We start from the raw sequence: 27,726 nt of genomic DNA on the forward strand, positions 1-27,726 counted from the left end.
CTGGAAGAAGGGGAGGGGAGGAAGGGGGAGGGATGGGGGTGTGGTATGTGTGTGGGGGGGTGGTGAGCCAGCCCCAGCTAATGGCTAGGGCCAGCTTTTCCAAGGTGCGCATTCAGATTTGAAGGTGCCTCTCCTCCCTTCTCTTTTCCTTCCTCTCAGAGAGAGAGGTACCTGAGCCAGCAGGTCAACTCAGGTTACCTCAACAGGTATAAGACCCCCGAGGGGGCTGAATGCCAACAAGAGAAGATGGGTTCCCCAGGGGGTCCTTAAGCCTGGGGACTTTGAGGAGGAAAAGCACATCTTATCCCCAGACACTTCAGCCATCAGAACCCTCTTGCCCCTATCCAGCTGCCCTGTCCCCCCTAGATTCTTAAGATCCCTTGTCAGCCGGCTGTGGGTACTGGAGAGGGCCAGAGGCGAGGATACTCCACATACCCAGTCAGGGCTGCACTGCCCCTTCAGACACCAGCTTATGCCTCAGGCAGGAACCCCGGGCAACAGCCACGAGCTTGCTGGAGGCTCTGAGAGCAAAGCCGCTGGTGGGGACAGAAGGAGAGGGCAGCTGTGGTTCTCTGGCTTCTGGCTGGGTTGATCCAGGAGGTTGCTTCTTAGGAGACCCCTTGTATCTGGGTTGGAGGAGTCTAAAGCAGGCCTCTTACTTGTCCCCACATACCCTAACCCCATAGAAAATGCCATTTTGGCCTGGAGGGGCCTCCTGGCTTCACTGCTCCCCCCCCCCTACACACACAACATCCCCAGGCAGGCTGCCCAGGCCAGGATGTGGATGGGAACTGTCAACAGACACTCTTTAAATATTTACCCACACTTCTCTGGGGGGTTTCCCCCATCCCCAAGACTGGGTAAATTCAAGTTAATCCTAATGGATAAAAGACCCTTATTCCATCAGCACCCTTCTCTGGCCATAAACATGTACAGTTACATGGACTGAACACAGAAAGAGAGAAAAGGGAGAAAGAGAGCTGTGGACACGTGTGCTCTGTGCAGGTGAATGAAGAAGAATGATTTTTCTGGTCCTCCCCCTCCACAGTATGTGAGGGCAATGCGGGGCCATACTCAGGATCCACACATACTGTATGTGCTCCCTTCCACCACGAACAACATCAAATGCACACCCACTCAACTATCAGAAAGCACCCCTGACACTTCACAGAAGCTGTGCACACTTGTGCACATCCAGGCATATATGAAAATAAGACCTGATAAACACACATGCATCTTTCGCTCTTTGCATCATAAAAAAAAAAATTGCTACCTATTTTCCTTCCACATCCTGGGGTTTCAGGGTTGGATGAGGAAGGAGGCAGTTAGAAAATCAGATCTTTTTCTTAGCCACCCATCCGGAGCCCAGCTCTAGGGATGAAGGAAGAAATGAAAGCGCAGGGGAGGACGATGCAGAGAGAATGAGTCTCCCCCTTTTGTATCTAAATAATTGCTGGGGAAATAGTCACTTCAGCCACATTCCCAAAGGAGAACCATTGGGGCCCCAGCAAGAGATCAGGATACTCTGCATTTGGAAGAATCCCCCCCATCTGAGTGAGGTGGGGACTGCTCCAACTCTGCAACACCACACCCATAACTCTGACCCTGGAGCCGCAGGAGGGGAGGGTCAGAGGGCCATGCCAGGGCTGCAGGGTCCAGGGCATTTGGGGACATGACAGAGATTTCCTCCACTACGAGAGCATGCTGCAGCCTTGGTTCAGGCTCTGCCTTCTCTGAGCCTGCTCTGCGGGTACTAAGCTGACAGACTCTGGACTCCCAGCTTCTAGGTCACTGGGGACTGTCATAAATACTTTCCTTTTCCCTCCTGGAAAGCAGAGGCTGGGCAGGCCGTATCCGCTCTGGGGCCTTCGCCTTATCTTTTAGGGAGTGGGGGGATATCTCAACATTTTATGGGCCAGCGAAAACCCTGCCACAGAGCTATCCTTCCGGGCCTTTGTGTCTTGGAATGCAACTGTCCAGAGTGTGCTGCCTGCACCGCCTGCTTTGAGAGCCCACCAGTCCCCAAACCCCCGGCTGGACTTGATTTCCCCTTTCGAGGGTCCCCCGCCTTTTCTCTCTTTAGTTCATTTGACTGTTTGTTTTTTACATGTATCTGGTTGATTTCCCTCCTGGAGCCTGGAAATAAAGGAACCGCAAGCAGCCATCCTTGCTGGGGCGTCTCCGTCCCTCCCCCTGAGGCCTGCACCGCCCTCCTAGGTATCGTGGATTTATGTTCGTTTGTCCGGGTCATTCTGCCTTTGCGTGTTAATTACGCGCGGCCTGCTTCGTGCTTATCTCCTCCGCAAAGCGATTATTTTCAACGCCCGCCCTTCTGAGCCTCCCGGGTCTGCTGGCAGAGCGAGGGCCCATCTCTTGCCGCCACTCGCGATTTATTTACACCTCGCAGGTGAGAGGATTGATTTGCTCAGAGCCAGAGGGGCCGGGCTGGGCCGGGGCGCCCGGCCTTCTAGTCGCTGCTCCTCGGGGCCGGGCCTCAAATGTCAGTGCGGCCAGGCCGGCTGGGGGCACCGCCGCCGCCTCTAACATTGAGCAACAGCGCCACCTCGCGTTCACTTGCTCCAATGCAGTTCGGCCGGGAAAAAGCCAGCAGCTAAGAGCAAGCAGGACCTGCCAGGCTTGACCCAAAGGTGGGAGGTGGGAGGAAGGAGTTTCCAAATGAATGCGCACGAGAGGGGTCCCCGAAAGGGATTTCCCCCCCTCCCCAGGAGCACTGTTCTTTTGTTTTCTAAATCCTCGAAATAAACCTTGTCCAAGGTTTTATACTATTTTCTCTCTTTTGTCACCCTCCCTTCCCACATTAAGAGACACTGTGCAAAAGGAAATGCCGCGATTTTCCCCGCAATCAGGCGCATTTCTGGCCTCGGAACACCGCGCACGCAGACGCACGCACCGAAGCTCCCGCGACCGCCTACCCGTGGCGCGCACCCTAAACTCCTCGCTCCTCTTACCCTGCCGCCGGCTCCGTACCGCCTATTCCGCCGCCGCCTGCAGCACTTTGGGGTGGGACTCTGACTTCTCCCGGCTCTTTGCCCCCTGGTTTGTGGCCCATCCCTCTCTCACGCGCGCTCTCTCTCCACCTCTCCCTCCCAGCCAGTGAGGTCCTGTTCTCCGTGGGCCATAGACAAAACATTCCTATAATCCGATTTCAAAGGAAAGAGTGTCCACCTTATTTAAACCATAAAACAATTAAGCCCAGACGTCTAGCCAGCTCTGCGCTGCTGTTTTGTTCGGCCCCATTCAGAATCCAGCGCAGGGAGACAAACAGCGCCATAAAAGTGGCATTTCGGGGCCTCGGAAATGTACCTACCCTCTGCCTTCCCAAGTGGAACAACCTTTAGGGTTTTGTGATTCTGACAAAGGAGCAGAGGAGAGGTGGGAGGGGAGGATTAGGGAAGGGTGGCGTTTGCAAGCCCCTCTTTCGTCCCCAGCTTTCGTTTCTTTCCCCAGATGTGTGTCGTGTTGTGGTGGTTTGAGTTCACAAATGACAATAAATAAAAATCGAATCCAATCCTGACCTGCAGGCTGGAGGCTGAGCTGGTACTGAGCCGTGGGCTGGACCGCGTGGGCCTGCTCTGGATCCCACGCTCTGGTCCCGGCCCTCCTTCCTGCCCGCAGCCAGACCGGCTCGGGCGGGCCGCAGGAAGCAGGCCGCGCTGACGGACGGACGAGGGGAGGCGACAGGGCCTTGGAGCAGGGGCGGGGTGGAGGCCCGGAAACACCGCCGAGCTCGGGGCGGGAGAGAAGCTTGAGTCCCCGCGGTCAGGACCGAGGGAGATGGGTGGGTGTCTTGTACTCCGCGCGGGGCGCAACTGAGGCCAGGGTCCCAGAGGAGAAGTGAGGTGGCCAGAAAACTACAGGCAAAGCACCTTTCAAAAGGACCAAGAAAACAATCGCTTCTGGAATTGGGAGGTCTCTTCTTCAGCGGGAAAGAGGAGGGGTGCTTCAGCGACTGGGAAAACCAAATTGCGACTTTAGATTGTCTCCCTCAAAATATTATCAAAAACAAAACGTTCACCTCTTCCCACCTTCCTCCAGCCCCTGAAACTGGACTATTTAATAGGAGGAGCGGGTAGGAGATTCAAATGATGGGAAGGGGCTGGTCCCTACAAGTGCCTCACCAATCCTGTAAGGTGATGCCATGGGGGGAGCTGCTTAGGAATTGGGGTCCCCAATTATTTTCCTTTACAGTGGTATTCCCCAAGTATTCATAGCAACACCCTGCACCCTCGCCAGAATGGGCAGCCTGAGATATTAAAGGGCTATATTTCAAGCAGTCTGAGTTTAATAGTTTCCAGATTGGGGGATTTCCGAGAAAGGGGGCGCTGGGCCGAAGCATACCCGGCAGCTTGAGTCTGCTTCTGATTAGATGAAAACTGCTGGTTCTGGGGAAGGCGCTTGGGGTGCTAGGCAGTCGACCATCCCCACTGGGTTGTTGTTACACACACATATCCCCAAATCTTCGCCCCTGGGGTCCCACAGCCACCAGAGAACACCCCACTTCTGGCTAATCCCTGACCCGCTTCCTTTGGCCCTAGCCTCGGGATCTCCTAGAAATGCTGCGGTTGCTCAGCATAACCACTGTCACCCTCAGACCAACATTCAAACTTCACCCCCAGCTCAACATTCAAATTAAGCACCAGAGAGATAAGAGAGGTTGAATAGAAAAGAGAGAACTAGGAGATGGAGAGAGGAACTGAGAATACACCGAGAAATAGAAACTAAATCTAATCTTGATTGCATTGGTTTTGCCATCTTTCTTCTCTCTCCCTCCTTTCCTTCCTTTTCTTTCTTCCCTTTCTACTCTCTCTCCCTGCTCTCTCTCTGCATCTTCTTTCACTCTCAATACCCAGTGCCTGTCCAGTTCCCTGAGGCCTGCAGGGCCTTCCTCTTCACCCTTCACCGCACACCCTCCTTAGCAGCCTCCCCCCGACCAAGACACCCCTCAAAGCACCGATGCAGCCAGGCAAGAATCCAGCCCCAGCCTGCACCCAGCACACAACCTTCATCTTTACCTATCTCTTCCCTCCGATCTCATGTACTCATAAATTATTACAATTAATTACAGCCAAGGAAAACCATTCATGCCGTACCCCCACCCCCAGGGACTCCATCGAGCTACCAGGAGGCTCACAGGCAGCCAGCCAGGGCAGACACAAGCTGTACCGGGGCCTCAGCAGCCTCCACCGCGCCCCGGGAGCCTCTTAGCCCCATCACACCCTGCCTGGAGAGAAGTGGCGGGCACTTGCCCTTCCGAAGTAGAGGGAGCTCCTTGCCTTGCTCCCACCTCCCCTAAAGGATCTAAGCACATGCCTCCTCCACATCAGAAGCCTCGGAGCGACAAGGAGGAGAAATAATGAGAACTGGATGCAGTTGGGTTTCTGGTTTTTTAAGTGACTTCGATATATTAACACAGAGCTGTTCTACCATAACAAACAGAAGCACGTTACAGGACCGACTCTGAAGATGAGAGGAGACACTGCTATGTACACGCCAGAGGCGCCGGCCTGCGCCGCTGGACCCAGCCTGCGGCATGGTCCCCGGCCCTCGCCCTTTAGCTCCTGGGCTGGGAAGCATACTTGTGTATGTTGTGTGTGTGCGCATGTGTGTGTTTTTGTACAAAATCTGCACACAGAGCACCCCAGGCCTGGGGAACGATGGCCGGGACCAAATGCAATACATGAAAAAAAAATAGAAATATAGCGATTCAAGTACTGGCTTCTCTGAAGAAAGGAGAAAAAAAATCACATTTGTGTGTGTCGTTTATTTCAGTTGCGCTGGGAGAAGAGAACGCGGTTTCTCTCCCCGCCTCCTCCTCCTCCTCGCTGGGTAGAACTAACTCTAAAACACCAATTTCTCAACACTGAACCCTCCCAAATCGCAAGAGTTTTCCTTTTCCCCTTCCCCCCCCTTTTATTTTCTTCCTTTTTAAGCCGATTGGCTTTTCTCTATCTTGCTCTTTCCTTTTTTCTTTCAGTGCTGTCTCCCGCCTGGGCTGGGGTACTTTGTGGGTTTTTTGTTTTGTTTTGTTTTTCCCTTGGCTGTGCGAGGCAGCAGGCTGGGGCAGGGTTTAGGATTGCTCCTTGTCGGTTTTCTCTTTATTCATCTTTTTCATCTTCATCCTCCGATTCTGAAACCAGATTTTGACCTGCCGCTCGGTGAGGTTGAGAACCCGGGCCACCTCGTACCGACGGTCCCTGGTTAAATACATATTGAAGAGAAACTCCTTCTCCAGTTCCAGCGTCTGGTACTTGGTGTAGGGGCAGCGCTTCTTCCTCGTGGAACGGGCGTGAATCCAGTTGGCCACGGGGTTGCCTGGAGGGCCAAACACAGGCAGGGGTCAGTGGAGCCCCTCTCCAGCCCAGGACCCCTGCCACCCCATCGCCAGGCTCAGCCAGGCTCCCCAAACCCAATAATTGAACCTGAATTTGGACACGTTTTGCTTTAGGGGGAATTCCCCCCCTTACTGCTTTTGCGATCTCCCCCCTCCCTATCTTTCCCCTCCTCAGTTTCCAGCACCTAAAACTATAGGAAATCGAAGCTATCAAAGCCTCTACAGTCTGGTCCTCCTCAGCTTCAAGAGTAGTAATTCGAGAATATCCTCATAAAAAGTCCAAATTCCCAACCGTTTCATAGGCCCATAAACGCTTCTCTCTCTTGTTTTTTATTTTTATAGCGAGGTCTCTCTCTCCTCCCCACTTCCCTCCTCCTCTGCCCCCTCCCATCCTCCCAGCCCACGACCAAGTCCTGAAATTTCAGCAGTTCTGTTTCCTGACCCTGAGAGTCCCCAAGCCCCTCACTACCCTCTCCAGCGCCCCATCTCCACTCTGAATTCAACCCTGCTGAGGCGAATTCTCAGGGTGATGCTGGGATGGGAAAAGCCTTTCTCCTCTCCCCAGGGAGCTGCTGGCCTTGGGGAGAGGCTCCCCTATATCTTAGCTTCCCTCTTTGGCTTCCAGTGCCCCCTCCTCCTGCCAGCCCCAGGACAGGCTCTGCAGGAGCCAAGCCTCCAATTTCAGGTTTATGGGAGTAGCTGAGGGCAAGGAGGGAAGCCTTCAGAGGGGTATAATTAGGCCCTGGCCCCTGATGGGGCTGCAGGAAAGGACTTCCTGCAGCCCCCTCCTGGGTCTCCCCCAGACATTTCCTCACACCCAGGGGCTGCACCCCCTCCTCCTGCTGTTTCCCCTTCTATCCTCTTTCTGTCCCTGCAGCTCTCACCTGTCCCCCCCCCAAAAAAAACTACCCTTGCCTTTCTCTGCAATACTCAGAAGGCTCCTCTTTCCCTGACTGGTGTGTGTGTGTGTGTGTGTGTGTGTGCAATTCTCTAATCTGGGGAGATGCTTCTCCCCACTCCTCACACCTGACCCCCATTCCCACCCCTCTCTCCTGCAGACCCTCAGAAGAGGGCTCTCAAGTTTAAGGAGACTGGGACCCCTCTTCTCTCCCTCAACTCTGGAAGTCCTGATCCCTCCAAGTTCCCAGGCTGGGAAAGCCCTCAGACCTCTCATCCAGGGTTCCTGGGGGAGAAGCCCATGGACCTTCTGTTTTATGAATCTCTAGTGGGGTGAGGACCCCCACACTGCCTGGGAGGTAGGGGTGGCTTTTCTCCTTGGGGTTATTTCCTCTCTATCCCCAGTGTCCTCCTCATCTCTCCCCCATCTCATCCCAAACCATAAAATGAACCTCGCCCCAACCCTATCCCCTGGCCCTGTCTGCATTTCTTCGAAAGTAGTGACTGAGCCAAAAAGCCTGGGCTGGGGGTGTGGGGGCGGGGGTCTCATCAAAGCCAGCTTCTGGGAGAGGAGCCCCCCTCAGCCTTCTCCCAACCTGGCTCCCTGGGCCCCTTCTCAGACCTTCCTGCCCCTGAAAACTCCCCAAGGTAATTCGCTTTTATTGAGTCCTCGCCCTCACCCCTCTCCCGCGCTCCCTGCGCCGCTCCGAGGGGCTGTAATCCGCTCCCCCCGCCTGGCCTCCCCTCCCCTCCCGCGCGGGTTGTAAAGGAAAATTGCTCCCAACTTACTGGGGTCCAGGTCGGCCTTCTCCTCTTTGTGCTTGCTGCCGGCGAGGGCGTCCGCCTCGGGCGAGGGCAGGGTCTGCGGGGCGCGGTCGCGCAGCTCCCCGGGCGAGCCGTACATGTAGTCCGGGTAGCTGCGGCCGTCGCCCGGGCCGCAGTCGGCGCGGCGCCCGGGGTAGGCGTCCGGCTTGAGGGCGTAGTGACGGCCCCCGGCCGGGAAGCTGGGGAAGGAGACGGCGCCGGACAGCGGCTCGAGCCAAGTCCGCATGTAGCGCGTGTCGGCGCCGAGGTGGGGCTGGGGGCCGTACGGGTGGTAGACCACGGACGACTGCGAGGGCACAGGCGCCCACGACGTGCTGAACACTGCCGGCTTGGGCGCGAAGCTACAGGACGGAAAATCGCTACAGTCCGGCACCAAACCGCTGGGTCTGGCGGCGGCGGGGTGAGCCCCTGTGGCCGGAAACCTGGACGCTAGGAGGTCTTCATTGTCGTGAGAGATGAGCGAGTCCACGTAATAGTTACTGATGGGCCCCGTCGCCGACATCGTAACAGGGTTTTACATACATAAGATTATTGTATGAACTGTATATGTACTTTTTATCTGCTCACAGAACAATCAAGGCAGGTAATTATTTTTCCAGCCTTTTCCCCGCAGCTCATTGGCTCCCCGGCCCCCACGTGATCGTATTTACCCAAAAATACGGCGCGGATCAATGCGCAGGGGCTTTTTTTCCTGGCTTTTTTTTTTTTCCCTTCTCCCACCCCCTTCTCTCTGCTGATCCCCGCGACCTGCGTTTTCCTGGGGGTCCGCAACTCTGGACCCAAGGACCCGCCACCCCCTCAGGACAACTCGCATCTCAGCACAGAAGCCCCTGGCCGTGTCCACCCATAAGCAGATGGCCTCCGCCCCCACCCCCGGGAGGATTTCTTAATAGGGTGCCAATGCCAGTCCCCGAAGCCAGGGTTCCCGGACCCTCAGGGCTGAGCTGGGCGCTGGAGCCCCGCAGGGGCGGAGAGGCCGGCCGAGGTAGGTGGAGGAACTATTTCTTGACGTAATCCGTCTCTGTCGGTCCCGACGCTCCCGCAGTCTCTGCGCGAGCCGAGATCAGCGATTGTCAGTTCGGAACGTGGCTTTTAAAAATGCGTTTTTAAATAGTGTGTATGTATGTATTTCTTTCTGGAGCAGCAGCAGCGAGGGAGGGAGAGTGGGAGGGGACTGGGGAAGCTGGGATGGAGGGAGGGAAGGAGGGAAAGGGGAGCGTCCTTCTGCCACTGGCCAACTCAGCCCCCCAAATCTGGGGCAGGGGAAGCTTGGGGAAGGTGGCCCAAGGGTGGGAGGGGTAGGACCTGAGGACCTTATACACCTCTGTCACCCGAAGTCCTCTCTTTGCTTTGGCACAGATATGCAAACATCTTTATTTTAAATTTATTGTCTGTATCTTTATCTTTCTTTGCCAGCCTGAAGAAGTGGAGGAGAGATCTACACAACTTCAGTGGGGTGTCCCCGTCCCGTCTTCCTGTTCGCCCTCTTTTGCCCCCAACTCCATCTCTGAGACATCCTACCCTCCCCCCCAAAAAGAAGTCACTCCGGGGGCTCTGTCTGCAGAGAGCCAGGGTGAGAGCGGGCAAGGCGAGAGAGCGACCTCGGTCGTGGGCAAGTAGCTTGTTTTTACGTCCTTCAATAAAATTTTTATGAGGATCATTTGATTGTTCATAAATGTGTCTTTCATTAAATAAAATTGTAGGCTGTTTTTGGAACGAAAAAAGCTATGGAGAAATGGGAGAAAGCAATTTCTTTGGAGTCAGACACAGGAATTCTGGAGGGGGCATTGTGATGGTAGGGAAGATCACACAACTTGGATTCCTCCCCCCCTCAGTAAGTTGGTTGCTACCCTCCTTGAATTTGGGGTTCATTGCCCAGCCTTCTGCTTTCCATCAGACTGTCCCATGGTGGTTTAGCAAAGGTGGGCAAAGGCAAGCAGGAAATTCTCAGTATGGGTGCAAGAGAGGGGCAGGGAAGTTGGTGGGGGTGGGGGAGAAGAGCAGGTGATATCCCCAGAGACGCAGGTGTCCTAGGCAGGGCAGAGTGAATTTGAAGGAGGGGCGCAATTTCAGGGTCAGCAGGGAATAGTCCAGTTTGCGCCAAGGGAAACAGGCAGGAGCTGAGGCTAAGACACAGGCTCTGAGGCAGCAGGGAAAGACAAGGTTTCTCAGACTGGAGATGCCTGCTCTTCTTTCCCATTCCTGTCCTCAGGAGGGGACCAAACACCAGGGGTGGGGGGGGGGGCGGAGGCTGCTTTTTTCCTGCATCTCTGTCAGCCTGTCTCCTCTAGGGAGGAGAAGGGCTCGAGAGAGGTGTTCCAGAGACTGTAGTGTGTGTGTTTGGGGGGGGGGTGAGGAAAGTTGAGGGGGAAGGGTCTGTCTGCAGCCCGCAGCACTGACCCCAGCCTGCCAGGCCCCCACCCCAGTCCCTGCTCCTCCCCTTCTCGGGTTATCTCCTTTTCGGTCTAGCGGGGCTGGGATTTCGACGCATGGGGGGGACGTGACAAGTACCCGGCTGGGGAGAGGCGACCCGGGCCTCAGCCTCTTCACCCTCAGCTCTGATTATCTTCTCCTCCCCCCGACTGGACTGGTTTTGGAAAAGCCAAATAACAGCAAGAAACAGAATATCTCTTTGGCCTTGATGGAGTTGGGTTAGCTGTCAATCAAAAATTCTCCCTCACTAGTTCAAGGAAAAGACTGGAGGTTACCTTCCCCCTGCCTAGGCTTTCTCCAAATCCCCAGCGCCATCAGCACCTCCCCCCAGCCCTGGCGGTGGGGGACCCTGCCTGGTTCTTGGGTGGCTGCTGGCAATGCTGAGCAGAGCCGCTGAGCGTTCAGAGGGCCCAGGGCCAGACTGTGACCAAGAGGACATCAGGGGACAGAGCCTGAGAGAGACTGAGCCCGAGACATCCTGAGACAGCAAGACTGAAGCACAGCGCCAGGTCCCCAGAGAGGAAGGGAGGAAGGAAGGAGGGAAGGAAAGAAGAAAACAGATTAGAATAAAAGAGGGAAGAAAGAAAAGAGGGGAGGCAGGATGAAAAGAGAGGGAAGAGCAGGGAAAGGAAGGCATGCAGAGAGAGTCGGAGGAAGGGCGGCGACAGGCAGGCAGGACGGGGCAGGGCGCGGGGCTGGCCGAGCAGCCGTGGCATTGTGCAGCCCGCTGGCTGGCCGGGCCTTTGCCGCGGGACCGGCTCTGGGCGCGGCGGCCACTTCTGTCCGGACACAAAGGAGGAAGAGGCCTCCTCTCCTGCCCCTCCCGGGCGACCTGCTGGGGTGGGGACACCAGGCCTCCAGGATATAGAACCCTATCTCAGAGCAGGCAGCTACCCAGGCAGCTGGGAGCTGAGCCACGCTCTCATCCAGGAGCAAAGAAGACAGGAGGAAGGAGAAGGTTTCAAGCCTGCCGGCTCCTCCTTTTCGTCTTCGCCAGGGGACAGGGCCCATCTGCCCCTACCTCAGTCTTCCTAGAAGGAAGATGCCCCCAAGCCCCTCTGCTATGGGCTTCTACTATTTGGGAAAGCCCCCCAGACACAGTGGCTGTAAACAGATGCCCCTTTCTCTCCTACCCAGCTTGGCCACCACCTTCTTTTCAACTCTTGAGCAGCCTGCCCACCCTGCCTGCCCACCCGGCAGAGACAGCAGCAGTGGGGCAGCCAGGATCACCAGGCCCACGCTCTCTGCTGCCATCAAATTCCCTGTGAAACTGAGGGGAGGTTGTTGCCTTCGTTTCAGAGCGTGAACTCAGACCCTCCCCACTCAGGCACAGACACAGCTGTGGATCTGGAAGCAGGCCTCACCCACAGCCCCCTCCCCACCAACTCCCCATTTTGCCTGGGCCTTGCTAAGAGAGGCAGCCTGGGGGAGGGGGGCTGGAAGAGGCTGAGAATCCCTGAGTTCACCAGGCCACCAGGCCGAGGTCCCTCGGGTTCCACAACTACATGTGGATGGTACCCCCATCCTCTGCATTTGGAGGTGGGGTGGCAGGTCAGAGCTCTGAAGCAGACCCTAGGGCTCTCCCCAGATCCAGACCTGGAGGTGTCAGGGCACCAAGGATGTGGGAGCACCAAGAAGGAGGGGTTTGTCTTCCCAGGTTCGGCTATGCCTGCTCAATCTCCTGCCAGGTTCCCAGACTCCCTCTCACCCCCACCACTCCCTTCGATTTTCCTCATCACTGATGGGGAGCCCGAGGGACTGGAGGCCACTGGGAGTCCCTGTTGGGAGATGGGAGGACTCCAGCTTTAGCTAGCAGCTGTGCATTCACTGTTGTTCTTAGAGCTCTCTTCTGACCCCAAAAGACGGCACTGGGCAGAGAGCCCCCTCAGGGGGAGGAGCACCCTGACTACATCACCTCAGACCTGAACAGCTGGGATCACAATCAAGCTAGCACCACCGTGGGCAGGACAGACAGACAGAAAGACAGGTTAGACTGATCCCCTCCCCTGGCCCTACACCTCCCTTTTAGTGATTAAATTCCCTCCGGTTCAATCCACACCGTCAAGTTCGGATTATATTTAAAACAGGCTTTCCCCCGTCCCCCAGCGGGTCATTCCCGCAGCCGCAAGCAGGGCGCCCGCTCCCGGCTCGTCAGCACCCGCCTGCGCGGAGGAGGCCCTGCGTGCTCCATTTGCTTTCGTTTTCCTTCTCCCCCTGAAATGGGCTCAGATCACCTCTCCGCTGCCCTCTCCTCCTCCCCGCCCCCTCCTTGGTTCCCCACTCCTTTCCCCCCTTTTCTCTCCTGATCCCTCTTTGTTGGGAAAAACACACCCACACACACAACTCCTCCTAGCTCAGGCCTGCGCTGGAAGCAGAAACTGAATTCTCCTGGCCCGCCGCGAGGAGACCAGCGTCCTGCCCCCACCCCAGGTGGGTATCCGGGATCCCTACACACCAAGAGTCCAGCCGCTAAGCCCAGCAGGAGTGAAACCCCCAGGGCCTGTGAACGTGGCCCTCTCAACGCCACGGCCTGCATTCCCTCCGGCCCCCTGCCCTGCGCCCCGCGGCAAACGGGGCTATTTCCGCTCCCCCAACCCGGTCTGGTTTCCCAGCCTGGGGAGTGGCTGGAGGAGGAGCGGCCTCAGAGCTAGGGGTGCTCTCCGCCTGGAGCCCCCCGTGGTCCTGGGCGCCTGGTTACCTGATCTTTGTGTGATGTATGTGTCGCAAGGAAATTTGCAGTGACTTTGGAGCCCAGACTGAGGAAGCGGAGGTGGCGAAAGTAGAGACAATACGGATCCGAAGTACAATTAAGGAGCCAGAGCCGCTAGTCTCTTCCCCCGCCCTTCCTGCCAGACTAGGAGCTGTCTGGCCTCAAACCTCAGGGCAAACCGCGAACCTGGAGCCGGAAACTCAGCCCGTGGCGGAGGGAACCAGAGGTTCTGGCATCCAGAAAGCAGGAAGAAAGCGCCCTCCAACTTGGGGGCCCAGCCACCAGCCCCACTGAGTCGCCGAGAATCCAGTGAATGAAAGTGCACATTCCGACGAATTTTTCCCGATTTTTTTCAGCCTTTGGCTGGACAGCCTAGGGTTTAGGACGTCTCAGACGGACAGACAGACAGACAGGCAAACCGCATCTCCGGAGGCAGACAGACTCACAACATGAGTGTGAGTCTGAAATCAAATACAGGTTCAACATTCCCCAGGCCTCTCTGCCAGGCCGGGCGGGCGGCGATCTCCCTACCTTCTCTCCCCTCCAGGGCGTCCGGCAGAGACCCGGAAGACTCGGTCCCTCTGGCTTGGTCCAATCCCGCCTTGGGAAGTGCCTTCGTTACCTGCTCCTCGGCTCCCCACGGCCACAGATGCAGGGCAGCCGCCTCCGCCGAGGGAGGGAAGCCCCGGCCACCGCAGCCGCCGCTGCCCGCCCTCCTTCCCTCCCTCCCTCTTCCTCGCCCTCCCTCCCTCTCTCCCTCCCTCGCGCGCCGCCGCTCGCGGGGCCCTCCCGCGGGCAACCTGTTCTGGACCAAATCCAGGTATCTCCGAAAGACACAAAAAAGAAAGGACCTCTGATACAGAAAAGAAAGAAGGACCCTGAACTGCATTTATTTTTCACGCTCTGACCATTGGTCGGCCTCAGTTCAGGCGTCCTGGGCCCGGCCCTGCGGCTGCAGAGGTGTGCAGGCCTGCTGCCTCGCCCACGCCGGCCGCCGCGCCCCGCGCGCTCAACACTCTGGGCCGCCGTCCCCGGCAGCCCAAACACCAAGCAGACCTCAAGGTCCTTCCTACAGACTCAACATCCGGTTGCCCGCCTCGCCGCTGGCCTCTCCGCCCAGCAGCCCGCTCCGCTCCATCTACGGCCAAAGTCCTCACACAATCCACCTTGTCCGTGCTCTCGGGGCCGGCCGGACACCCTTCCGAGCCAAGGCACCCGCTGACCACCCTCGGGCCGCGGCCCTGCCCGAGGCTGCCCACCTCCTCCCCTGCACGGGACCCACACAAAGCCCAGTGTCCCGACGCCCCCACCCGCAGCCCCCTCTCCCCGGCCCCGCTGCCCTTCACCTGTTCTCAAGAAGGGCCGCATCTCCGAGCGAACCAAGGCAGGGCGGTGGGCCGGGCCGGAGGGTGCCCGGGAGCCGAGGTCCCAGGGAGGCCACAGATGATCCGCCGTCTAAGCCGGAGCCCCCGCAGCCGGCGAGAGATCTCAGAGACCAAGGCTCTCCTTGGCGAGCTCTTGTCTTTTCCTCCTTCTCCCGCAAGTCTTAAACACTTACACGCCGAGAGTTCAGCTCTATAAATCCTGCTCCTCTTTCCCATATCATAATTAAAAAAAACCAGTAGGGGAGGTTTTAACTTTTATTGCGATTTCTGGAGTTGGGCTGCAGAGCATATATTAAGTTTACGCTTATGCGCTCTCGGCGGGGAGGGTCCTTTAAGAAATAAAAATCCATCTTAATATCCACAGACGAGAGAGATAATTTTTTCCCTCCTCTTCACGCTGTTTCTTTTGAAGACTCCCCTCCAGCGAAGCGAATAAATAATCACCATCGCCTTAGCCATGATCCATGGCCCCAGGGCCCCGTGGTGGACACTGGCCACCAGACTGGTTCTCACCTTGGCCCTGTGAGAATGCACCCCACTCCCCAGGATATTGGGGGGGGACACCCAGACCCATGGCTCTGTGGCCACCCCCCTATAAGCCCACCAGCTCTGAAATGGAAATTGGGGCTGAGAGACCCAAAGCGCAGAAGTCGTTCATTGGTAAATTTCGGCCCATCAGGGACACTGTCTCAAAGCCAGGCACTCCTGAGCACCCCGCCCCTGCCTAGGACTCCCTTCACTCCAGCTGGCCCCGGGCTTCTGACAGCCTGAAAACTCAGAGACTGCCAAGGGCTCCCAAACCAGGGAATCCCTTGCCTGCCTCGCACCAGCTGGCCTTCCTCTCTGAAAACCTCCCCATTTCCCTGGGAGCCATAGGGCGATTTGAGCACTTCCTTCCAAGGGAAGAGATTTTTTTTTTTCCCCCTACAAAGGGCTGGGGGACAGACAGAAAGACAGACTGACAATTTCAGCTGGGGAGAAGGGAGGCTCTATTACTATTCTCTCCTCTAGTCTCCATGGGATCTCTTTGTATAAGAGAGAGAAAAAAATACATGAGTATGGACAAAAATACATACAGGGGATCTGGGAGAGCCTGGAGGAGGCAGAGATATAGAAACAGAGACCCACACGCATGCAAGGTTCCATATATCCCCCCAGCAGACAACTGCGTGAATAAACTTCACGGATATACTGTGTTACAGGGACATGACTTTGTTTCCCTGTCTGAAAGTTTCTAATGTTTTAATAATCATAATAATTCCAAAGTAAGAGAACCAAGAACCTGTCCTTTGCCTTTTGACTTTCTCTTTCCCAGTCTGAGAGCAGGGGTGTACCTCCCCATTTTCCGTGACCCTCCCCATTTTTCTCTGCAGGCAGAGAAACCTCTTTGGAGAGCCCTCTCTCTAGCAACCGGGACCAGAACTGAGGAACCAGAGGGGGCAAGGAGGGGAAGAAGCTTTGCAAAGTTGCACATTGCTCAGATGCCCCTTTACTCCAGGTCCTCCCCTCCTCCCCCTGGCATCAGCCAACAACCTCTCCAACAATATGATAATGGTGGGCGCTGGCAGCCTCCGTTCACCCAGACCTTTCCACACAGTGCAGAGACAAGCAGCTGCCTGACAGGCACAGACACGACAGACCAAGGCCTACGGGCAACAGACAGCTAGAAAGGGACCCGAGCCAGATTCTTGCCCTGATGTTTCCCAGTAGGGTGTGTGTGGGGGGGTTTCTACTTGGACTTGATGACTTTCTTCTAGCCTGCTAACACCCTAAATATGCCCTTCTCCTGGGGATGGGGCTATACAAGAGGAAGAGGAGGTGGCTGAGCTGGCGCTCAGAGTTCCCCAGCTCCTGGGACCCCTCCATGCACCCCACTTTTCTAAGAAGAAGCTCCAGCCCCACTCAACTGGAGGCAGATTTTTTTTTTCCTTGGGGGTGGCAAGTGGGAAAAGCTAACCCTTCAAAGACTCCTTTCTATTTCTGTGGTCTTCTCTCTTCTAATCATCCTGTCCCACCCTGCTACCCAGCTGAGCTGGCCCACCAGGCCACCTCTTACTCAAATTCCTGAATTTCCTTGGAATTGGTTAGACCTCCTTTGTCTGTCTCCATCAGCTGGGCCCAGGAAACAATAGCTGCAGGAAAAACTCCTCTCCCTCAAGCACGGGGATTGGGACAGGCTGAGGAGTGGACAGGATAAACTGGGGTTCTCCAGACTTGCTGTGTGGCCCCACTCACAGCTTGCCCTCCTCAGTCTGTACCCATTTTGCCCTGTCTAGGAGGGGGCCGGGGGAGCAGTCCCACTGGGGAGGGTAGGAGCGGGATAGGTGGGTTGGGGCCCTCGACGATAACCGACTGATGTAACTCAGGCAGTTTCTTGTTGCCGAGTTCAAAACTCAATCCCAACAACATGAAACTACCTAAGCCACAGATCAGCTGAGCGAGCAGGGCGGGAGATTCAGCTTTGCATCTATCGGGAGGAGAAGGGAAGGGGGTTGGGGAAGGAAGAAATTCAGCCCCGTCCCCCTTTCCGCCCCCACAACCTCCCTAAGGACTAGAGGGTAGACTTTGGGTGGCTGGGTGGGTAGGGGGTCTGACTGCCTCATCAGCTTCTGGTCTAAGCAAATTGCTCAGGGAGACTGGTGAAATGGGACCTCAAGCCGCCAAACCCCCTGCCCCGCCCCCAGCACCGCAGTGGGGCTATCCCCCTGCCTCTGGCCCTGGCCCTGGGGGAAGCTGGAGTGTCCTTCCACTCTCGAGCTGGGTCCCCTCTCTTGCCCTTCTGGCTCTCCTGTGCTCTCCTCCTAGGTTTCCTCTGATCCTCTCCATCTTTCAGCAGAACTCTGGCTTCCCTTCGTCCGTGTGTGGCCGAACCACTCCAAAGCCTCTTCCAATCAGGCCACTTGCCTGGCAAAGCCCCACAGCCAGAGCGAGTGGGGACCGAGAGCCTGGCTAAGGCTCACATCTAAACCAGCAGAAAGCAGGAAAACCCAAGCTTCAAGCTCCAACCCTCGCCAGCCCATCCTCCTTCTGCCTCCCCCCAGCAGACGACCAGACTGAGCTACATCAAGACCCATGTGTCGAGCTCCAGGCGACCCTGAGTGACCAAGTAAAGAAAGAAGCCAAAAACCACCAATTTACCCCTTTAACCGCCGAACCCCAAGGCAATGGGTCAGGGAGGGGGAGCTTGTGGCCACTGCCCTCCGCTTCAAGCCGCCACAGGGCAAGCCTGGGCTCCCAGCAAGCAAAGATGCCCAGAACACCTTCCACCCTGCTCTGCCCAACGCGCGCTGGGCACCTGGGGACGCCGCTGGTCCCCACTCCGCCGCCAAGAGAAGAACAAGAAACCGCTTCTCTTACCTTGTCGCTGCCTCCTCCTCCTGCCACTGCCCGCGCTTCTGCTGCTGCTGTCGAGAAGGGGGGGCTCAGCTCCTCATCCCCCTCCGGCGGTTAAGTTTATTCCTCTCCTTGGATAGGTGGGGGGCTCTTGGGGTTCCCCCCAGCAGCGGTGGGGTGCGCCTGGCCCAGCACCCCAGGCGATGGGATCCGTCTGCTCCTCAAGATTGCAGTTTGCTTTCTGCCTCTTTCCCTCCTCCAGTCACCTTTAAATGCATCTTTTACTGCAGCACCACATTATATTTGCAGATCATAAAATCCACCTCTCGCGCGCACCAAGACCGTCCTGACATTACTGTTTTATGACCTTGACTTATTGTGGTCACCTGGATAATATTTAAATCAACGTTATGGTCTCTCACTTACATTAAACCTGCCAAGAGACGTTCTAGAAAGGCTCTAGGAGATGAGTCGAACACAAAACACACACATCCACACACTCAGCCTCTTTGGGGGGAGGGTGTCGCTAAAAAAAAAAAAAAACACTAAAAAACAAAAAAACCACCCATTTGAGGATTACGATTCTGGAAATTTATTAGGATTTTTTCTTCTCCATTAAGGAAGCTACATGCAAAAGATACAACATACAGAATATCTTTAAATAACACAACTCCCAGACAGGGACAGGGTAATATTTGGGGGAGGGGCATTCTGTCTTTGCTTCTCTATGTTCTATTTTTAATTTAAAAATTGTTTTTTGTTCCTCTGAATGGAATTTCTGAGATGGTAGTGGATGGAGGATGTAGGGGTGCTGGGAGGATGGGAGAAAAGCAGAAAGCAGTACAAATACGAGACTTCAAGCAGATTCTCAGAGCGACTGGGAGGTAAAGACACAGAGAGGGTTTGGCAGAGGCGCTGGACGCTACGACAAACACACAAACACTAGCTGAACTTTCCAAAACGTCTATTATTCTAAGGAGGAAATGCAGCAAGGAAGAAGCGATTCTGATTCTGACTGTGCTCTGCGAGATTACAGACCTTCTCTGGTTGATTTTTTCCCCTATAATCGGGTGGATTCGACCTTAACTTTGCCTGGAGAACAGGATGCTATGTGTGAGTGCGTCCATGAGTGAGGGGTTGACACGCACACCAGCCACACTCCCACCCTCATCTATGTGGGCACACCACACCCCACACCCCAGCACCCCATTTCTCATGCTTTAGGTGGACGCATCTTCGGAGCACGAACCATAGGTCCCTTGGAAGGAGAGTCTGAGGTCTTTGCCTTTTTTGCAGGCGTGTTGCATTTATACTCAGGGAGGAAAAAAAAATATACCACCAGGCACAAAGGGAGGAGGGGCGGGGAAAGGAAGGTGGGGGGGGAGAAGGGAGGGGGAGGGGAGGCCCCCCCGAGCTCAGGTGAAATTAAAATTGGAGGTCAGTTCCCGGATCCGATTCTCTCGGTTCATTTTCTTGAGTTTCATTCTGCGATTTTGAAACCAGATTTTGACTTGTCTGTCTGTAAGGTTAATGGTCTTGCTAATCTCCAGGCGGCGCTCTCGCGTCAAATACATATTGAACAGAAATTCTTTCTCCAATTCCAGCGTCTGGTGTTTAGTATAGGGGCACCTCTTCTTCCTTCCGCTCTTTGCTGTCAGCCAATTTCCTGTGGTGTTTTCTGCCTTTATCTCCTCTGTTAAAAATAACATTATTTACATAAGTATCCCTCGAAGAGGCAAACCCTCGCAGCAGTGCAGCCTTAGCCAGCTTGCTGTGGGGGTGGCTGAGGAAGCCCAGGGGAGCTGCTCTCACCCCGCAGGCCTGGCTGGTGGGGTGTTCTTGGGTTCAGGGCTTTTAGAATTTCTCTGGGGTCTAAACTTACAGGGAAGAAAGACAGAAGGTACTTGCCTCCAACGTGTCTATTAAATTTAAATCACCCCAGTCCACCTTGACTTAGCAGGTTCTGAGTACTCCGGCTCTCCCTCAGCTTGTTGACCCTGGTGGGCTCTCTAAGCCTCACCAGACCCTCCCTCCTCTCTGTTCCCTTCCAGCTCTGGGGGGAAAAAAAAAAACCCAACCAGAAGGAAAGGTGTTTTCCAGGCCTCACTCAGACTGGATAACAGAGTCCACCCCGCTGCCCCGAGCAATTCCCAGAGAGCTTTGGCCCCTTTCAACTCAGTGCAGGGAGGTTGCCCCAGTCTCTGCAGCCAGAGGCCATTGCAGCCGTCTCTGCACCCAGAGTCAGACCCCCAGCCCTGACTCCCACCCCAAGTGCCACAGAGCGACTCTGCCCCCACTGGATCTCCCATCGCCAGCTTTTCCACTCCTGGCTGTTTTCCCCAGGAGTACCTGAGGCAGGGAGCTTGTGCAGGCAGCAGAGGTCAGGGGCAACAGCTCTGGGGCATGCTGAGGGGTCCTCAGACAACTGCCCTGGCCAGAGACCTAAGGTCAAGGGAGAGAGATCCTGAGGAAATGCAGCCTCCTGGAAATCTCCTGCCTCGTCTATGCAGATATGCATGCATGTACATGCGCATTTCTGCAGCAACACACATTCCTCCCCATATGCACACATACAGGGATATGCACATGTGTGTCTATTTATATAAGGAGATACTCTAAATATACTGTGTATTTCCCTTTCCCTCATGGATAGCTTCTCCCCCTGGCACACATTCTTGCTGAAATGAACCTCAAGCAGCAGAAGGGACCTTGGCTATCTTTTCCAAGGAAAAAACCCAGAGTCCAGAGATCTGAGAGGGACACCCAGCAAAGGACTCTGTTGATGGCTCTGTGCTCTATCCCCCTCTATGCCCAATGAAACTGCCAGGTTCCTGGATCTTATCTTAATGGGGAGTGGTGTGGGGGCCCTAGGGGAACCAGGAGGCACCAGAAAAATGCAAACTTGAGGCTCTAGTTTAAAACATTTGAATGTCCTTAATTCTGCTCCCACCTCTGCACCTGCCTCCTGCCAAACTGTTCAAAGGCTCTCCACATATAACTCTGTGCCATTGATTTTTTTTATTGAGGTTTAGGGGAAGGGGAGAAATTACAAGTGGGGAGGTCTGGCCCAAAGCCGGCTTGCCTCTGGCCTGATGGAGGTACCAAGATGGGGAGATGGAGGCAAGAAAGGCACAGGCAGAAGGCAGAGAGGGATTAGTTGGGGCTGGAGGGTTTAGATGATGTGGGGATGGCAGGAGAGAAAGGAGAGTCTATCAGGCATGGGAGCAATTTGAGCTAGGAGGTGGGCTTGTTAACCTTGACTTTGCTTTTGGTGGGGCTAGAATGCAGCTTTTCCTACCCTAAATCTGCACCCCAACCAATCCCATGGTGTGGGGAGATGGTATAAAATTAAACTTCTGTGCTGCACACGTGCCACCACCAAGGCTTCGTGGGTGTGTGTGCCTCTCTCCCCCTCACCTTCAGGAACACACCCGTGCCCATCTTCTGGCTAAGGTCTCCATGGGATGATTTGCCAAGGCCCACCTTTGATTTGCAGAGGAGACCCAAGAGGGCGAGGCTCTGCCCTCACCCTCCGAAAGAGTGCGTGTGCATGTATGCGAAGGAATGCGTGAGTGTGTGTGAGTGTGGCACAGGTCGCCGCCAGGCATGCGTGTGCACAGCATCCATATACAAAGCGCCACAAGACCCAGGCCGCCCTCAGTCTGCACAGTTCGCACTATTTCATCTGCCTCTGCACCCAAAGAGCCCTTCTTATACACAGCCTCCAGTAGCCAGTGCCGTGGGGAGCAGTTTATCCACCCCCACCTCTTCTGCCAGTTGGGCCTTTTCCGATGCTTTTTGCTCCAACTTTTCATGGAAAACCCCCTCAGCCTCCCTCCACTGCTCCTGTTTCCTTTACATTTTCTCCAGGTGTCAGAGAAGGGTCCTGAAGGCCCCCAGCTCCTTCAGCAGAAATGAATCTTGAACTCTGAGCTTGAACTCTGCCTAGGCTTTCCCTCACTAACCAAAATCACAATGAAATCCAACTAAAGCCACACTCCCTTGCAGGAGAAAACCGCTTACCATGCACACAGAAATTTCCCAATCACTCATTTGTAGGCTGCTTTTGGAAATCAATGGGAAAACTACATTTTTAAAAATGCAACTAGAAAAAAAGGAAAAGAAAAAAAATTTCAAAGGGAAGACAAAAAACTTAACATTCCAAATGCCCTGTTCCAACGCCATAGGCAGCCTAGGCGTCTGGGGGAGGGAGGGACGCAGCGGGCAGCCCTTCACCTCCACCTCTTCCGGCCCCAGCCCTGTTGCCCGAGGCCCCCCGGCCGAGCCAAAAACCGCAGGAGCCCAAACCACACGCAGGAATCAGACCCACAAACAACAAACCGCGCTTCGCAGGAAACATTTTCAACTGGGAAAACGCAGTAAAGCGAAATCCCCCTTCTCCCAAGCTTCCCTTAGTCCCTGGCCCAAGATCGCCATTTTAAGCTTTTTTGCAAGCTTCTGACCTGAGGGGGGGCGGACATCAGCCCCCCAGGATAACAACGTAGAGAAAGCAAACCAAAGGCAGCACACACCCAGGCGCGGTCACCCGCCCTGGGCAGCACAAGGCACCCGCAGGCTGCCCGCGGTGTGCACCACCCGGTCTTGGCGCCCACCGCCGCTGCCGGCCTTGCACCTCCACTTCGCCGCTTACCTTCCCTAGCCAAGTGACGCGCCACCAGCCTGGCGCTCAGTAGACACGAGTCGCAAGCATTCCCAAGACCGTCCAGGGCCTCCTCGGCCCAACCCTCTCCCTGCCCTCGCCCGGGGCCACGAAGACCCAGTGCCCGAGCGTCCCAGCCAGACCACGGCCCAGGCGGCCTTACCTTTTGCTTCGTTATCCGAGGTGTCTGGGCTGGAGTCGGCGGTTTTGGCCCGATCCTTTTCGCTCTCCAAGGGGCTGCCTTTTGGGCCTGCCAGGTTCTGCTCGGTCTTGATCTCATTGGGACTGGGGGTCTGGCTGTCGGACTTGGGGGTCTCAGGGAAACTCACTTTACCCCCGAGCTGGGGAGACTCCAGATGTTCGGCGCGCGGGTTGAGACTGGCCCGCTGCTCGAAAGGGGCTTCGAAGTCGTTGGCCCCGGCACAGTGGGGCGGCTTGTCCAGCGCGGAGTAGCTCGGGCTGGCGCGATAGTAGCTGGGCACGGGCACCTCGTGCTCCCCGAGGCAGGACTCCTGCAGAGGGTGGGAGTAGAGAGCTGCCTCGGGGCCACTTTTCGCCCGCTTCTCTGCGCTGTACATGCAGCAGACATTCTCCTCCTTGACACTAGGTGGGTAGGAGCAGGAGGACAGCGGCCTGCCAACAGGTTGTTCCAGGCGGTAGGCGGCTTTGGGGTCGCCCCAGGAGTCCAGCTGCGAGAGGTAGGACGGGTAGGTGTTGAGGGCGAGGTTGGGGCTGCTGCCCTCGTCCCTCTTGGAGAGCGAGGGCGCGAGCCCGCAGCCCCTCATCACCCCGCAGTTGAAGTCACTCCCAGATTGCATATACATGCCTGCGCTCCGGCTATAGCGCTCTCCTCCGCCCGGCGCAGCCAAGGGCTCCGCGTACGAGTTCGGAGTTACATTGCGAGGGCATGTCATTTTCAGAGAGAGGGGTTTTTAAGGAGCAATACTACAGCGGAGGAGCTGACATCTTTTTTTTTTTCCCCACCCGGGAGGGGGGGCGGTTGAAGGGGCGGGAGGGAAAAGAAGGGGAGGGGGGGAAATATCAGCTCCATAATTATCCGCGCATTCGGGCCTCACCATGTGACGGCTAGACCAATGGGATTTGAAAATGGCCTTGATGATTCAGACGGCCGTGACGTCAGCGGGGTCAAGTTGTCGGCAGGCGGAGTGCGCAGCGTGGAGTAACAGCGCCACCTAGCAGCCGCCTCGGGGTAGGGGCGCCGGAGCCCTTCCCCGCGAACAAAGGAAGGGCCCCCGGGGCGACGGGGGCAGGAGGGAGTCGAGGGGGGTGCGGGGGTTCTAGGGAGAATGGGGTTTGCTTACCCGGGAACCAGCCTGTAACTCCTGGGGAGAGGGGGGCGGGAGAAGGTGGGGGGGAAATGCGGGAGAGAGTGAGCGAGCGAGGCAACTCGGGGCTCAAAACAGTCAAATTCAAATTAAAAGGTCAAGACACGATTCAGGTACTTCTTCCCCTCTCCTCACCTCCTCTTTTCCTCTCCTTGCCCCCCGCCCCCACTTATTCCCTTGGGATGGGAGTGGGGTGAGGTTTGGGGGAGGGCTCCTGTGGGCAGAAAAAGGGAGAGAAAAAGTTAAGGACTCCCGAACAGAACTCAAGTTTCTCCTCTCCTGTGTCCTCCTTCGTCGGGCTCGTTCCCTGGGGCTGGGAGTTCAGCTCGGGACCGCCTGTCACGGAAGTTGGTTGAGTCGCCAGTTCCCTGCGGGGATTGACGGGGAGTCTCCAGTGTCCCGGGCAGGCCAGGGAGGGGTCAAGACGACTTTAGGGCTGCGTGGGCGAGGGAGGTTCCGAAGGGGTTTAGGGGTCGCGGGAGGAAGAAGCCGACAGCCCAAAGCGCCAGCTCCCCGACCAGGGAGTGCGGCCTGGGCCTGGCTGGATGGGCGGCTCCGGGGTTATCAACTCGGGCTGGAAGGCTTTGGCCTTGGAGCCGGTTCGGCTGCTTTGCTTCGAGCCCCGGCGGCCCTCGCTTTCCAGTTGACCTTGCCCCCCTGAAAACAGGGAATATTCCCAGAGAGAAAGAGGGAACCCTCGGGGCTGCCTCGAGCGGCTTGGGGGAGTCACGTATCAACCGGGAAACCGGCACAACGGAGGCGACGAAACCCAACCTAGAGAAGTGTCCTTTACGGAGCCAAGGAGCTGGGGGTATTTTTAAATGCAGCGGAACCAGACTATTTTTGTGGTTGTTATTTTATTTTTTATTTTTATTTTTTGTAATAAGGGGAAGCGAGAAATAAGAGACAAGGTATGTTTCAAATAGTTCTTTCCTTTTCTTCATCGCCTTTCTCCCAATGCGAACTAAACTCTCTACCCCTTCCTCAGGAAACGGAATCTGAAGAATATTTTGTCTTTCCGGTGGCCCCACATTTCCCCCGGTGCCAAGCCTCGGGTTTCGATTTTCCAAAGGACTGGAGCAGGGCCGGGAAAGGGACCTGAGCCCCGCGCGCCCTGGCGTGGAGTGAGGAGACTGGATCGCTTCTAGGGAGGCCCAAGCCGGCGGCTGCTAGAAGACGACTTCGGAAAGAAATCCGCGGATTTCTTGCATCCAGAGGGCGAGAGAGAAGGCTCAGGGATTCCTGAACCCCAGGAAAAACTGGAAGAAAATGTTTGTAATGTGTGACTTGCTGGCCCGGCCAGCCAAGGGAGATTTGAAATGCTTTCGTGTTTTCATTTGCAGGGGTCGCAGTAGGCTCGGTACAGGGGGTTGGCCCGGGGCAAGGTTAGCCTGTTTAGGCCCCAGATGAGACTTGGCCGGCCGGGGCGGCAGTCAATTCAGGGAGCCATTTGTCCCACCGCCCACCCCGCGGGAAACGCGGAGACTTTATGGCCACTCTGTTTGTATTATCTGCATAAGTCTTTCCCCACCAGTTTGATCGAAACTGTTCGCTTTTACGAGGACCCAACGAAAATTCCCCGTCATATCTATCAGCCGAGGATAAAAATTTAGTATGGGAACTGATATTTCCTCATTTATGGGGCGATGAAATTAAAGACCAAAGCAATTGAGAATTATATGGCTTTAGGGGGTTCCCTCCCCCCTCTTTCACATCTCCTTTATTTTCCTGCCTGGTATGCCTGTCCTGGAGTTTGACGTCCCAGTCCCTTGCCCTTGCTCCCCATTTTGGGGTCTGCTGGGCCCTGTCCCCCACACCCAGGGGCCGCTTGACTACCTCAGCTTTTCCTGGTTTTTCTCTCAGTGTTGGAAGCTGGGGGCCAGGACATCGTTCCCTGAGCCTCTCTGCCCAGGCCAGGCTGGTATCCGCTAAGGTTGTGGAAGGTTTCCAAGAGCCTTGAAGGGGAAGGGTCTGAGCCTAGCCTGGGAGGGGGCGAGGGAGGCAGCAGAGTGAGGGAGACAAACTCCAGATAACCTCTCAAAAACATCAAGCCCCACAGCTTAACCTGGGGAACCAGCTGGAGGGAAGCAGACTCACTGGGCCTCGCGACCTGTCTCCCAGACCAACCCGACCCCGGTCCCAAACCCACTCCTTACCTCAGCCCCGGGTGGGGACAGAATCGCTTTCAGAATCCTTGGTATTATTCATGGAAATAATCCCCCAGGGAGAAGGAACTTCCTGCCTCCACTCCCACCTCCTCACAAGAACGAATAGTGTTTAAAGTTGAAATAATTAGAAGTATGATAAACACGGCCCATTCATGAAAAAAGAAATCAAATTCATCAGCCTAAGTGGGACCCCCGGTGGGACAAATGTTTGCCTTTAATTATGCAGGATAAACGCAAACCCAGAGCTGTTAAACAAGTACCCAAAGCCGCAGACTTGAATAACTTGGGGTTTTGCAGGCTTGGGTTTCTGCCCCAATGGAGGTGAAAAGAAGGAAGATGCAAGGGTGAGAACGGGGAGAGGGGAGCGAGTGTGTGGGTCTGGGTGTGGGTCCTAGCCCTGCCCCCTTGGGCTCCGTCTTTCCCGAGGCCAGGAGCAAAGGCCGTTTCAGTCCTATTGTCCGGGCCTGGCGTTCAAAGGCACTCAGGCTGCCACGGCCACCCCGCCTGCCTCCGCTGCCAGGCGCCCATCAGCCCAGCCCCACGGGGCCTAGAGCCTCAGGCCTGCACCCCTAGGGAACTGGACTGGGGTCCAGGAGAAGTCTGTGTTGCTAAAATCACCGTTAAGCCATTTACCCAACTTTCTGGGAACGTGCCGCATCTATGCTTGACTCCGGATTGCCCTCTTCTTGCTTCAACTTGGGGATGCGAAAATTCAGGGGCTCTAGGCCACAGTGAGGGGGCTCAGGCTGCGCCTATATTTTGACAACCCCCCGTCCCGAGAGCCCTGGCCCCTTGCGCCCTTCTTCGCAGTACCCAGACCCTGGAAAGGGCACCAGGGATGGGAGCTGGGCCTCCTGCTGCCAGTGAGACTGTGACCAAGGGAGAGGTGGAGGGTGCTCCTCACAGATTCCAGGGTGGTCGTCGGCAGGTTCCAGAGGACAGGCTGAGGGCTGGGGCGCTAGGGGTCCCCAAGTGGAAACAGAAGAAGGAAAGGTAGTACTCAATGAACAGAAAGGAACCTCGGCTGCTTTGCCCACTCTAGCCCTCACAACGCCCCAGAGGCACCCTGATTCCTCCAAGGAAAATTGGTGGAGTTTCCTCACCAAGTTAAGGTAGTCATCTAGGAAATTCCAAAGGTGAAGTGAAACAAAAATAAAATGTCTCTCCATTTAGGATCAAATAATAAAATAATTATACAGTGTGTGTGTGCTGAAATCTCTTCAAGCGAAATGGAAACCAAAATCACACTAGTGGTGAAAACTGCCGAGTTTTTTCCCTCTGGTTTTGGAGGCCCAATAAATCAATCTCTTCTCAAAACTTGAAGGAAAGATTTGCTTTCTTCCTTAACACCGGGCTCTGCCCCGGCTGAACTGGGAGCAGAGAAATCTCAGGCAAAAGACAGAATGCTTAGAAGCTCCCCAGCCACCACCACCCCCACCCGCAAACAGATTTTCAAACAGGTACAAGAGGCAAGTGGGAGGCCGAGAACGCATGGAGGGACCTCTGATCCACCCCAATGTCCTCGCCACAGCAGCAGCCCAGCCATCAGAGTCGCTCTCAAATCTGGACATTGTACACGTTTGCACCCAAATGCTATGGAGGTTACCGCCTAGACAC

The 27,726-nt window shown here is 55.8% G+C and overlaps 2 protein-coding genes and 3 long non-coding RNA genes across 5 annotated transcripts; 3 read left to right on the forward strand and 2 right to left on the reverse strand.

Annotated features, from left to right (window-relative positions):
* Positions 1-5,762: 5,762 nt before the first annotated feature.
* Positions 5,763-8,693, reverse strand: HOXC9 (homeobox C9). The gene is made up of 2 exons (XM_081587261.1): positions 8,039-8,693; positions 5,763-6,333 (listed from the first exon to the last, which is right to left on the reverse strand). Exons 1-2 carry the CDS (start codon positions 8,574-8,576, stop codon positions 6,089-6,091), a joined length of 783 nt encoding a protein of 260 aa, XP_081443387.1. The 5' UTR covers positions 8,577-8,693; the 3' UTR covers positions 5,763-6,088.
* On the forward strand, positions 8,632-9,734 carry LOC145544383 (uncharacterized). The gene is made up of 2 exons (XR_014081365.1): positions 8,632-9,059; positions 9,491-9,734. It is a non-coding gene; the product is annotated as an uncharacterized LOC145544383 (long non-coding RNA).
* Positions 9,735-12,314: 2,580 nt separating this feature from the next.
* LOC145544386 (uncharacterized) lies at positions 12,315-14,963 on the forward strand. The gene is made up of 3 exons (XR_014081369.1): positions 12,315-12,494; positions 12,861-12,937; positions 13,765-14,963. It is a non-coding gene; the product is annotated as an uncharacterized LOC145544386 (long non-coding RNA).
* Positions 14,964-18,503: 3,540 nt separating this feature from the next.
* Positions 18,504-23,581, reverse strand: HOXC10 (homeobox C10). Its single transcript, XM_081587271.1, has 2 exons — positions 22,759-23,581; positions 18,504-19,628 (listed from the first exon to the last, which is right to left on the reverse strand). The coding sequence occupies exons 1-2, from the start codon at positions 23,507-23,509 to the stop codon at positions 19,351-19,353; spliced, it is 1,029 nt and encodes a 342-aa protein (XP_081443397.1). The 5' UTR covers positions 23,510-23,581; the 3' UTR covers positions 18,504-19,350.
* Positions 23,582-24,143: 562 nt separating this feature from the next.
* On the forward strand, positions 24,144-27,432 carry LOC145544389 (uncharacterized). The gene is made up of 2 exons (XR_014081370.1): positions 24,144-24,852; positions 24,930-27,432. It is a non-coding gene; the product is annotated as an uncharacterized LOC145544389 (long non-coding RNA).
* The last annotated feature ends 294 nt before the right edge of the window (positions 27,433-27,726 follow it).

Source organism: Giraffa tippelskirchi, chromosome 4, assembly GCF_054371585.1.
Source record: "Giraffa tippelskirchi isolate mGirTip1 chromosome 4, T2T-mGirTip1v1.2.pri, whole genome shotgun sequence".
Taxonomy (NCBI): Eukaryota; Metazoa; Chordata; class Mammalia; order Artiodactyla; family Giraffidae; genus Giraffa; species Giraffa tippelskirchi.

Excerpts from the sequence above, each read along its gene's own strand:
- HOXC9 (XM_081587261.1), bottom strand. The coding sequence starts at position 8,576 with ATGTCGGCGACGGGGCCCATCAGTAACTATTACGTGGACTCGCTCATC. Across the intron at positions 6,334-8,038 it reads GAAGGCCGACCTGGACCCCA|GCAACCCCGTGGCCAACTGG; the intron begins GTAAGTTGGGAG and ends TTGGCCCTCCAG.
- HOXC10 (XM_081587271.1), bottom strand. The coding sequence starts at position 23,509 with ATGACATGCCCTCGCAATGTAACTCCGAACTCGTACGCGGAGCCCTTG. Across the intron at positions 19,629-22,758 it reads CTCGGATAACGAAGCAAAAG|AGGAGATAAAGGCAGAAAAC; the intron begins GTAAGGCCGCCT and ends TATTTTTAACAG.